Source organism: Coccinella septempunctata, chromosome 6 (genome assembly GCF_907165205.1).
Source record: "Coccinella septempunctata chromosome 6, icCocSept1.1, whole genome shotgun sequence".
Lineage (NCBI taxonomy): Eukaryota > Metazoa > Arthropoda > Insecta > Coleoptera > Coccinellidae > Coccinella > Coccinella septempunctata.
In genome coordinates this window covers 21,077,223-21,089,883 of record NC_058194.1, presented here as the reverse complement: position 1 = coordinate 21,089,883, position 12,661 = coordinate 21,077,223, and the positions used below count along the sequence as shown (strand labels likewise).

Genomic DNA, 12,661 nt, shown 5'->3' with positions numbered 1-12,661 from the left:
ATTTTACAGTAATTTCATATAATGGGGTCGTTATGGTATCTACTATAATTTTTTTAATACTCCTTGTCAATGAACTGTCAGAAATTTGTTGAATTTCTTTCTCGTTTCTATTTTCTACTGAATAACCACTGATATATCTGTGGGAGATGATTCCCCAACATAAGGGTCCTGTAGCGTTCCTCGAACAATTGGAGAACAGAAGAATCATCACTTGGAAGACCGAACCTGATCGAAAGACCCTCCCGGTCAACAACAAGATTCGGAATACTATTAATTTCAATATTGAAGGGATTTCTGACGACGAGAGTGATCCTTCACCAAAATCAATAGAGAATCTTCGACGCAGAGATGATGTTGCAATTGGAAAACCAGTTAGGTACCTATCACTAATGAAATTTTCCTTAGTTATCATCAAATCTTCGAATCAGTTTAATGACGGCTGTATTATTTACTTTTTATTTCTCGTTTTTTGCTCTGGTTTTTTGTTTCAGACATAATTTGATTTGATTTGAGATGAGGAGAGGATAAAGAAATTTTTATGTTAATGGAAAAGAGGCCAATTGCTGTAAAAAAGATCAAAGTTGTTTTTTGGTTATAATTTAAGCATTTATTTCTGATTGCCATCAAAATCGAAACAGAGGTATAACTCTCGCTTAAGTAATCACATTTTACGTATTACTTCAAATTATACTTGAATTACTTCTGATGATGAAATAAAATGGTATATTTTCGACGAAACTTCCTAGTGATTTCGATTACAAAATAGTATGTGTAAATAGGAGTAGAAATATGAACGTAGAGTTCAATGTGTTACATATTCTAGAAAAGGAACTCTTCTAGTAATGAATCTGGACTCTTCATATATCCTACTTGAACCGTTTGGTCTTGACTGACGAATTTTTGGGTTACCCCATCTTTTACGGAATTTTTCGAAGGTCATCTTTCAGCACGCGTATCTCGCAGAAAATTCATCGGAGGTCTAAATGTGATACATATTCTAAAATAGCATCTCCTCTAGAGAAAAATCTCGAAATTTCATCGACCTCGGTGCAACCGTTCGGTCTTGACGAATGTTTAACGAACCCCATCTTTTTCGGTAACTTTGGAAACCAGTCTATTCCAGAAAAATCATCGCAGATGCGAATGTGAAACATTATCTAAAACGGAAATTTTTCTAGTGACAAAGTTCGACCCGCGTATCTCGCAAAAAATCATTGCAAATCTAAATGTGACTCATATAAAAGAGCAACTCTTCTTATAATAAATTTTGAAATTTCTTCGAGCTCAGTGCAGTGTTGGTTTCAGTAGTGATGCTGGGGAAGGGGCAAAAAGTATATTTAAAATTCTCTAAGGTATTTGTCTGAACTAATTAAATAATTAAATATATGGATGTTACCTTCGTTATTAACGGCCAGTTTCATAATCAAATTCAACGCATTTTTTCATATTTAATTATCCATTCAAACCCCCAATCTTCAGTCAGTTCGAGGTACTCCATCCCCTTGTACTATCACTTTTTCCGAATACCAAGATTAGGGACTATTTCCTTTGATGTTGAATAATTAAATTCAATGGGATAGAAAATTTCATTCATTATTACTAATGTAAAATATATCTTCTAATTTTTTCTCACCTCTTTCACATGCAGTTTTCAACGTTTCTCTGCGTTTAAAATTACCCCATATCAGAGTTCTTAATGCGAAAAATACATGGTACTAACTATGCATATTATTATACGAAATAAAGATTATTCTCCTATTAATTTTGTCTTTATCGTAGCATTCTTCAAAATTTATATCTTTTAAGGTATATATTGAATGGACAGTTGAACGAGCATCAAACGTAACTCAACCAAGAGACATGAAGTACTTCTTTACTCTTACAATTTTGATCAGTCTTTACTGTATCGCAGAAGGTGAGGATATCATCATATACTCAATTGTTTATCCCAAACTGTTAAATAGAACCAGAATATATCCTGATTCCGAGTTGTAAATGTTGAATTTTTTATATATACTATTCATTTCTATTTCGACCAATGTAGCCATCACGTAGATTTCTTGTCTTGTCTAAATTCGTACTTCTTCAAGTTGTCACATCTCGCGAAATATGCTTTGGAAAACTATGCTGTGAAAGCATTTTTCATCAGAAATAAATACCACAGATGTGGGTGGCATTTATTTACATATTCATTTCTTGCCAATTATTTTGGATTGAATTGAAAATGTTAAAATTGGTTATCTTGTGTTATCCTCTAAAGTTAGATGTATGCCTTTCGCGGACTTTCTAACTTTATGAGCTCTACAAAATTGTACTTGATCATTTTATTATATCTCTTAATGAATTTTATACTAAAACCAACTCTGATAAATTCTCTAAACTATTGTGGAATTTCCATCAAAATCATACATCTGGTTCCAGTGATATAGAAAGACAAACATCAAACATACAAAAACAAACAAACTACATGCAAACAAGCAAACTGACAAAGGAACAAATATACAAACAAACAGACTAACAAAGTAAGAAACAAACTGACTTCCAAATTGTACACTCCAAGAAATTATAGGGTGCAGTTTTCAGGCATTAAAACCATCTGCATGAATGAGTGCTATGTAAAGTGGAACGATTAATGTATAGAAATACAATATAAATAATGTTCTTCTTATTTAGGTGCCAAAAGGACATGCATGGCGTGCAAATCGAGCTCATCAAGCAGCGATTGCCAAAAAGGAACAGCTACTGGCACATGTGAAGGAAAAATCTGCTATGCGTATGTATACCTGGAAAATATTAGTACTTTCTTAGGAACAACCAATCAGAAACGATGGTGGATTAGAGGATGCACAGACGACAGGGAATTCTGTGATACGGGCTCACACATTGGTTGTACCCTTTGCAAAGGAAAGGATAAATGCAATAGCAAACCACTTACTAAATATGCAAACTAATACTTAGGTTGAGATAAACGAAGATATGGCTGATGATTTCCCAATAAATGTATGCGTTATAATGAGAAGATCTTTTATTATCAAATTAGGTTGTTCATATCTAATATTACCTCATATTTAACTTTCACCTTCTTTCTTCAATTTGCTGCACTTCACGCTGAGTAGCTGTTTTCAGAATGCAAAGATACTTCATGAAGTTGTCTCAGATCTTTGCTGCTTAGTACCTACCTACTATTTATGGAGTACAGCTGGCCGAACTGTCCCAGAATTTTCCAGTGTTCTCACTGTTCGTTAATGCCCCGGAGGGTTTTAGCAGCTATGTTTCCTGTTGCTCGCAATGATCGAACCTAATTCCATAGGATTTTTGTGCTTGGAGCAGTTCCATGCCGACCAATGTTGAAATTGTACACGCTGAGCTACAAAAACTGCGTTGCAACCCTGTATAGGTACGCGTCGTACCTGAACCGAGATTAAAGTTGATCCTAGATTAACCTGACAGAATTGGACCGAAATGTCAAAATTAATCTAGAGCAACTGAGCCTTAATCTTGGTGTTGCAGACGTGTTAACGCATGAATCACAAAAATACAAAAATATGCTTCATGAAACTATTGGGTGCAGTTTTGGGGCATCAAAAAAATATTCAGTCATATGTATAGGCCAGTATATGGTGTTTATTATTCGAGTGTCTTTGAATTTCGGTAGCTCTTGTGAATCCTCCGGGTTATAGCGTGTGCACAAGGTATATGGGTCCTTTGATCTACATTTTACGTTATTCCACGTCGATTTCCAGTTAACCATTTGTTATTGAATAAGTGCTTGTAAAGTGGAACGATTATTGTATAGAAATACAATATAAATAATATTGCCCAATGTAGGGGGAGTCCGGGAGACTTGCTCAGGTAGGAGACTTGAACCACCTCAAATATTTCAATTCAAATTTCGCGCTACCGGTATCGTAAATAGCTTGCGATATACACAACTAGTGGCGGCTCCATTTTAGCCGCCATCAGAACAGTTCGGGAGTGAGAGGGTTGAACGTGATTTTGTTGTTAGGAAGTAAGAAATCGAATAATTTTTGTTTGTTACACTGTTTGAAAAGCTTAATAGGTGCGTGGTGTTATTTAGTTTTATTGCTTTCATTGATTAATATTGTTTTACAACCGATGAGCCTTTTTAATAATTCTTGTAAAAGTTTCAAGAAAACATCTGTTGAATAGACTTAAAGGGAGTGCAGGAGACTTGACCCATGCTATGTTTGGGAAATATAATCAGTGGTCCAAGTTTCCTGGTTGGTGACTATCCATGCCCTGAGTGTGGAAGGATCTTCAGGTCACGGTTGGGTCTCTTTAGTCACAGGGGGGCACACAGTCGCAACTAGCCCTAAGAAATTACAAGTCTGTTCGGATTTTTTAATCTTCTTTTTGTAGATTTATTCCCGGTAACGGGATACAGCAATGAATGAATGAATGTATGTATTATCTATCGTTACCTCTTCGAACATGATATCTTCACGCAAAAGAATGAGTTACTTCCATTTACAGATACAACTTAAGTGACTTCAGTGTGAAAAGGGGTTCAACTCTCCCTGACTTCCCGTACATTTTGTACAAATGCATCTTTGATACATTTGTACTTCAATTGAATCAATGTCATTCACGATATACAGGGTGTACTAAAACTATTGAATCAAACGTCACACCACGATAGAGTAGACCAAATACTATTGAATGACACCAATATTAGTTCAGCGAAAATGTACGAAGATATTTCGTACCCAATACGATATAATAGTACTACCTACTTCGTCGGTTCTTTTATTGTGTCTCAATCAGTTTATTTTCTGTTTCTTTTCTAATAATAAATCGTCCTAAATATACGAGGTATGTTTTTTTCGATTGAGCGCAGCTTTTATGTCAGAAAAACCCATTTTGAACAGTTTTTGAAAAAGGTGTTCGGAAAATAGAATTACTTTCATAAAGTCCTTAGTAATCTCGAGCCTCTGAAAAATCGGAGCCTCGATACTCCGCAGCACTTTTTGCCAGGGCTTTATGCTTGAAGCACTTCATTTCATTTAAAACACTCAATGGTGATAGTCACAGCTCTGGAGCTCTGTTACATTGAAGTATCAAACATTGAGTTTAATCCTTGAGTATTCATTGAATACTCAAAGGTTTAATACTCAATAGTACCACCAGAGACCTTTCTCTATGGGTACCACTGATAATGGGCACCTTCCTTATATTTTAATATTTTTTTATATTAGGGCTATAGGATAATCAGGGAGGTTTTCTATTAAACGAATTTTAGAATTATTCTTCGGTAATGAACTCATGCCTATATGAATCATCGGAGTTTGTGAAGGGTCTTAACGAAATTTTTTTATCTCAACACGAAGGTATACGAGTAGGCAGTATTGAGTCCGACAAAATATTTCGGATCAGGGCAATCGAAACAAAATCGGACATTATCTAATCAGATATTAACAACATAGTCTTCGAATAATGAAAGACCATATAATGATAACGCATTAATTTATTGAGAGATTATCAGCCATATCTTCGTTTATTTCAGCCTAATTTTTGCTCATATATTTAGTGAGTGGTTTACTATTGCATTTATCCTTTCCTTTGCAAATGGTACAACCAACGTGTGAGCCAGTATCACAGAACTCCTTGTCTTCTGTGCATCCTCTTATCCACCAGCGTTTCTTATTGGTTCCTCCTAAGAAAGTACTAATATTTTCCAGGTATACGTACGCATAGCAGATTTTTCCTTCACAAGTGTCCGTTGCCGTGCCTTTTTGGCAATCGCTACTTGATGAGCTCGATTTGCATTTCATACATACATACTTCTTCGCCGCTTCACCTAAATGGAATGAAAAAAAAGGAACACAAGTTATGAATCAGAAGATGCACATTGGCCACCCTATATTCGACCTATTATTGAATAGCCTCTACATATGAAAAATTTCAACATTTCTTCGAAACATTGAAAAATTTTTGATGAAAAACTCTCAATTTGACAAAAATTATCTTGAAATAAAATTTCACTTTTACTGAAAATTACAAACAAAAAATTCCTTCTACCAGTTCTCGTTTTAAATCAAATCTATTCACCGATCTAATGCCTCTCTGCACCCAGCAAATACCTACACTGAAAAGCTCCTAAGATACAATATAACATATAGATACGAATTCTCGTGATTCTTACCTTCGATGACACAATAAAGAGCAACAAGTGCTACAAGCGCCAGAAAATACCTCATTTTCAATGAAGGAGTTATGAGTACCTAAGAAGCACTGTATGTAAGCATCCATTGCTTATGCATATATATAGACCTATCTGAAAAATTAACAACTGACGAAAGAAATATGATAAGGATAAAATGAAATGGTACATGCATTTAATGTAATTTCAAACAATTATATGAAAATTACTAATTATAGGCTTTTAGTATATGTTTAGCATCACTGAAGCAGAAGTAAGTTGAGTAACAAATAATAAAATAGAAAAATTAATAAATCTCCCTCTCTAGGAAGGATATTTTGATATTAAATTAAACTGAATTTTTCCATGAATTGAATAACGCTTCTTAAGTAAGAGCCGTTGAGTCTCCAAAACAATTTTATCCTTCATACCACCAAGCTATTTTTCTTTATTTGGAAAAAGAAAATAATCCTACGGACTGAACATAAGGAAATTACATTCGAAATTCGGGAGAAAAGTGGTGAACTATTTCAAACATTTTTATAATAATCTTCAGGGTTTAAGTGAATAATTACGAAAAGGATATAGGGGTAATTCATTGTCGTCGAAAAAGAGTGCGGGTCTTTCAAACATTTTTTGTACAGCCCCTACTTGAATACAGCTTCTTAAAGGTGGCACCTGAAGGACAAGTTTTTTTTAAGATGCGGACATTCTATGGAAACCAAGAAACAATAAAAAAGTTTTGTTCTTATAATTGCAAGGGGTTGAGAAAGCCACCCCTAAAATTGGCCCTTCCTTCTTATTTATATTTTGCAATTGAAAAATTGATTTTTGATAGCTTGATTCATTTTGAACAATTGAAACTTGTAATCTCTTACTAAAAGTAAAGGTTTTTGTGTATGAAAACATTTTCATTTCATTCTTTCAATCGGCTTGTTCGGTCTTTCAACCTGTGTTGTGTAGAATATCAGTTATCAGTATATCCTTGATTTATTCAGCAGATTTATTTGATGTTGGCAAATATTATGTGTTTTCTTCGGCATAGTATCATTTATATATTCTTGCCAAAATTTTGTAGAGAATTCACCAGAGAATTTTCGGCTGTTACAAACGTTCTTTAGGCCCGAAATGAATTAAAAAACTATTCTTTTTAGGTCCAAAATATTTCCATGAAAAATAAGACTACCCTCTAGAGTATCCAAGAATTAAAAAAACGTCAAGAGCATGCCCTTTGAAGAAATTAACTGAGAAATTAACACTTAATCATCGTGTACCTTAAAATCGCAGTATCTTTCGTAATAAGAATAACCCGAAAAACTGCAAAAGACTTAAGAACTCTTTGAAAATATTCGAAATCATTTCATTTCATTGCTGTATCCCGTTGCCGGGAATGAATCTACAAAAAGACGAAAAAAGGGAAAAAAACAAGAAGAAAAGAAAAAGAAAGGAAAAAAAAGGTGCGAACATGGCTAATTGCGACTGTGTGCTCTTCAGTGACTGTAGAGTCCCAACCGTGACCTACATATCCTACCACACTCCAGGCATGGATAGTCACCAACCAGATCCGGCCGCCGCTGTATCCTTCTCGAGTCCCCATTATAACTGTGTACCAAAGACCTCCACTGTGACCTGTCTAATGCTAGTTGTTCCCAGTTATGATTGGCATTAACTGATTTTAGGGATTGATGTAGTGTACCCTTAAACCGCTTGTACTGGCCTCCTGGTTTCCGGGCTCTCTCAGTGAATTCGCCATATAGAGCTATTTTGGGGAGTCTTGTGTCCTGCATCCTCAGAATGTGGCCGCTCCATCTGAGTCGGGCCCTCGCTACTTGAGTCTCAACTGTTGTACAAGCGCGCTGCAAGACTTCTGCATTCGAAACTTTGTGGAACCATCTGATGTGCATTATCTGTCTTAAATGACGTTGTTGCGTTTGTTCAAGCTGTTTAATATGTCGCCTGTAGGGCGTCCAGCTTTCGCTTCCGTAAAGAAGCGTTGGGAGGACCACTGCCTTGTAAACAGCTGTCTTGGTCTTCAGACTGAGGTCGTGATTTTGAAAAACTCTATCCTTTAGCTTCCAGAATGCCCGTGATGCCGAATTGATACGGTTTTGTATTTCCGTGTCAAGGTTAGCCCTAGTATTTATGAAGCTTCCCAAGTATTTGAACTGCTCGATCTGTTCTAGAGTTTCATTCTCCAGGCTGATATCTGTTGGAAGGCTTTCTGGCGGACTAACCAGGATTTTGGTTTTGTCGATATTGAGTCTAAGACCTAAAGCTTCGTATATATGTTTATAGGTGTCCAACATTATCTGTAAATCCTCCGAGCTGCTAGCGATAAGTGAACAGTCAAAATCATACATATATCTCCAAAGGTTTTCAAGATATGATTTCTAAGTAAAACCATCATAAGCATAAAGTACTCAATTCTAGAAATCATTGATGATATGAAAATATCAAGAAAATAAACGGCTTCGTAAAAATTTCATAACAGTAAAATAAAATTTTGACTCAATTTATTATTCCATCAGCACAATTGAATTTGGCAATTTCGTTAAGAAACGAACATAATCAATTCTGAATTTAATTGAATATTTCGTATCATCATTGGGGTTTATTACTCAATTGTATTGGTAAAGACTGATCAAAATTGCAAGAGTAAAAAAGTACTCTATTCCAATTTTCCAAGGAAGCCAAGATAAAGACAAAATAAATTGGAGGATAATCTTTATTTCATACAATAATAGGTATGCATTAATTAGTCCAAAAGCCAAGTGTATTTCTCTCATTAAGGACATTGATATGGAGTAATTAAAACGTTGAGATGTTGATCACTCGGTTGAAAACTGCATGGAAGAGAAGTGGCAATCAATATATTTAATATATTCATAGTAGAATTCTCTATTTCACGGAAATTTATTTGTCCACGAAAACATAGCCACTCATACTTTGTTTAATAAACTTCTATATAGTCGAAAAAATTAAATACTGGGTGACTGGTGATGTAACAAAGGCTTAGTGGAGATAGAGGATCCCAAATTCAATGAGGATTTTCCATAACGATATTGGTTTCAGAGACACGAAAATGCTAAAAATATGAGTTTCCATATTTTCGTTAATATGGCAAATTTTTCTGTTCTATATCTCAAAAGGTAAGACGTTTAGGACATATGTTCATATGAAGTTTTTTTCTTAAAATGGGCCCAAAAATCACCCCCATAAATATTGACATTCAATTAGGAAACACCCTGCATAAAGGAAAGTGATAAATGAAATTTTTATAAATCAACTGAGGTTGTTTCGAAAATGAAATTTTTTTTTGGCAAAACTGAGAGTCAAATAAAAGACCATTTCATGATAACGCATTAATTTATTGAAAAATCATCAGCCATATCTTCGTTTTCCTGAGCCTAAGTGTTAGTTGCATATTTAGTAAGTGGTTTGCTATTGCATTTATCCTTCCCTTTGCAAAGGACACAACCAATGTGTGAGCCCGTATCACAGAACTCCCTGTCTGCTGTGCAACCTCTGATCCAAAAGCGTTTCGTGTTAGTTGATCCTAAGAAAGTTTTGTATTTTTCCAGGTATACGTATGCATAGCAATATTTTCCTTGACAAGTGTCTGTAGCTGTTCCTTTTTGGCAATCGCTACTCGATGAGCTCGATTTGCATGCCATACATGTCTTATTAGCACCTAAATAAAAAGAACATTATTTTTATTTATATTGTATCATTGATAATATGGATTCAGATACATTCAAAATCCTTTAAGAAAGTAAACAGCGCCATAAAAATTGAATTATAGTATAAACAAATAAGATTTTGACTATATTTGTTTTTCTATCAGCGCTTTAAAATTTGGGTTGTTTTACGTTGATAAATGAACATTTATTATCAGTTCGAATGATGATATCCTCACCTTCTGCGATACAGTAAAGACTGACCAAAATTGTAAGAGTAAAGAAGTACTTCATGTCTGATGCTGATGTTACATTGGATGCTCGTTCAACTGCCTATTCAATTTATATACACCTGAAAAGATATGAATTTCAAAAGAAGCTGACAAGTTGGGGAATAATCTTCATTTCATATAATAATATGCATAATTAGTCCCAAAGCAATATGTATTTTCCTCATTAAGGACACCGATATGAAATAATCGGAGGTGTGAAATTATTAAGAGATATATTTAATATTTGTAATTATAAAAAATATTTTGAAATGTTCAGTTTTCAGCCAATCATAAAATCTATACCTTATACTTTGAGAATTTGTTCGTAGATCACCCTATTTCTCTGAAACTAAAACTAATGTTGGACAAAATTCGATGGAATTGAATAGCAGCTATGCGTAACCGTGAGAGCTAGGAACAAATGAATGGCCCCTTTCGGTCCTCTATTCAAGAAAAAAATGGGCAATGGGCAAAACAGCATACCTCTATCATCTTTTGTTTTCAAGTTACAACTGAAAACCATTGAATTGGTTCCTCTATTTCATGAAGTTTAACTGATATCAAAACTTACATTCCACAGACACTTTTTATGCAAAATATTTCTTTTCCATCTGAATATCAATATTAAGAACCATGTTGACCTAGGACAGATGGGATAAGCCTCAATTTCCAATATTTCGCTAGGAACTCCAGAATTAAATGGGCGGAAAAAAATGAGATGAGATGATTTCTTATAAGAAACCACAATGGACTGGAGTTTTATATCTGTTGAAGGTCTCGGTCGGTATGGCTTCTCACGCTTATTACAAAAGTGTATTCTGTAAACACATACATTGGTGATACTTTTCATTCCCAAAGACATCATCAACTTTTCATTAAGCAATTCGTAACCTTCCTTATTAACCACTACCGAAAATTTGCGTGGATATTGGGATTCACACGAGTTTGTTTATTTAGAGTGCATGAAATTAGACTACCATAAGGAATTTATCTCCTCACAAGTTCAGAAGAGTTAGGTAACTCTTAAATTGTAAGGATGTGGCATATGCCTTGTTTTTGAATGGAAGGTGTTGCCCAAAGGTAATAGAGTTAACTCTATAATTTTTGGTGTTGCTGCTTAACTAGTGCCGAATTAATTTATTAATTATCAACAAAAACTCAATCAAAACATTCATTAAAAACAACTGAAAAGTTTACACTTTTCGAATGACTCTGTATTCACGAAATATTCGCCAACAGAAAAACACAAACCGTAACACGGTCTACTCTGATCATTTTGGAATATGATGGAACATTGGATTATCTAGTTTTCCTTTGAGAATATATGAGGACAAAGGAAGGTACAGACTTTATTGCATAAAATTCTACACGCCACCACTTGTATTTGCTCAAACAGAAGGGGAGAAAAAGCAGACGAATATATATATAATATATAATCCATTCACTTTTATTCAAGCATTCGATTGGCCATGGAAATTTGACACATTACACTCTTATCTGTATAGTACGAAAATATGGGGTTATGACGCTTGTCAAAACATTTTTGGGCTTTAAATTAGCGCTATGTTGTCCGTTCAACGTAAAAGTCTCAGTAATTACGTATCATCACAATGTCCAATCACTTCGGAAAATATGAAGTCGAAAATATGTGACGAACATAATTGACGTTTTTACAAACTGATTAAAGGCATACTGAATCTAGTTATTTGCATGGAAAATACAAGAAATCAGTTTTAAATATATTCATTTTTGCTATAGAAAAAAATTGAATTATTAACACATAATTTGCAGTAGGTAGCTTGAGGAGAGTTAATGTTGGTTATCTTCTTTGGCTAAAGGTTGAATATGATACATCAGTTTTCAAAAAAATCAACCCGAAGATGAAACGCATATATATGATGCAGTGGTTAGGAATAGGTATCTGTCGAAAAGAATAAGGTATAATTACAAGTATGTTTAATTCTTCAACAAAAATCATCTTGCATCAATGGAAGTCAAAAGAATCAAAGAAAATTTCAAGGCAAGGGGAACTTCACCTTTAAACAAAAATTTCACATGAATTAACAATTAATAGGACCACTGGCTGTTTATTTTTAATACTTCGATATAATAATAATAGTTATATCTATTGATCGTTTAAAACATTTACAATGTATAAGACAAGTCAAATGAAAAATAGAAAATTAATTTTCTGGAACTTATTCTACGATGACATTAATCGAAAACCCTGTAGATCGTAACTTTTCGCATTCGTTCACCCTAAAATAAAATTCTCAAATGCCACCACTTTTTTGGGTTTTACGGTAGGTTTCAAGAATCAAGCTGACCTAGCCCACAACGTTTCCGCAACAAAGCTTTGTACCCAAACAAATTTTTTACGGATTCTCTATATCAACGTACTTCTAAACGGATTTCTTGATAATTTTTTTTTATTTTTTTTAATAAATCTGAGGGACGTAAAACATGTGCCTCTAAGGTCCGCAGGAGATGGTGTTTGTTAACAAGAAATTATCTTGATAATTTTTTTTTTCGGGAATTACCTCATAAGATAT

The 12,661-nt window shown here is 34.3% G+C and overlaps 4 protein-coding genes across 4 annotated transcripts in view; 2 read left to right on the top strand and 2 right to left on the bottom strand.

Moving 5' to 3' along the window:
• The window catches only part of LOC123315842 (protein sickie), a 224,497-nt gene that overhangs the window by 13,182 nt on the left and 198,654 nt on the right, over nt 1-12,661 (top strand). The window lies entirely within an intron of this gene.
• On the top strand, nt 1,818-3,016 carry LOC123315843. Its single transcript, XM_044901728.1, has 2 exons — nt 1,818-1,915; nt 2,674-3,016. Exons 1-2 carry the CDS (start codon nt 1,861-1,863, stop codon nt 2,949-2,951), a joined length of 333 nt encoding a protein of 110 aa, XP_044757663.1. The 5' UTR covers nt 1,818-1,860; the 3' UTR covers nt 2,952-3,016.
• Nucleotides 5,468-6,258, bottom strand: LOC123315845. The gene is made up of 2 exons (XM_044901730.1): nt 6,164-6,258; nt 5,468-5,818 (listed from the first exon to the last, which is right to left on the bottom strand). Exons 1-2 carry the CDS (start codon nt 6,216-6,218, stop codon nt 5,526-5,528), a joined length of 348 nt encoding a protein of 115 aa, XP_044757665.1. The 5' UTR covers nt 6,219-6,258; the 3' UTR covers nt 5,468-5,525.
• On the bottom strand, nt 9,515-10,195 carry LOC123315849. The gene is made up of 2 exons (XM_044901733.1): nt 10,077-10,195; nt 9,515-9,851 (listed from the first exon to the last, which is right to left on the bottom strand). The coding sequence occupies exons 1-2, from the start codon at nt 10,129-10,131 to the stop codon at nt 9,568-9,570; spliced, it is 339 nt and encodes a 112-aa protein (XP_044757668.1). The 5' UTR covers nt 10,132-10,195; the 3' UTR covers nt 9,515-9,567.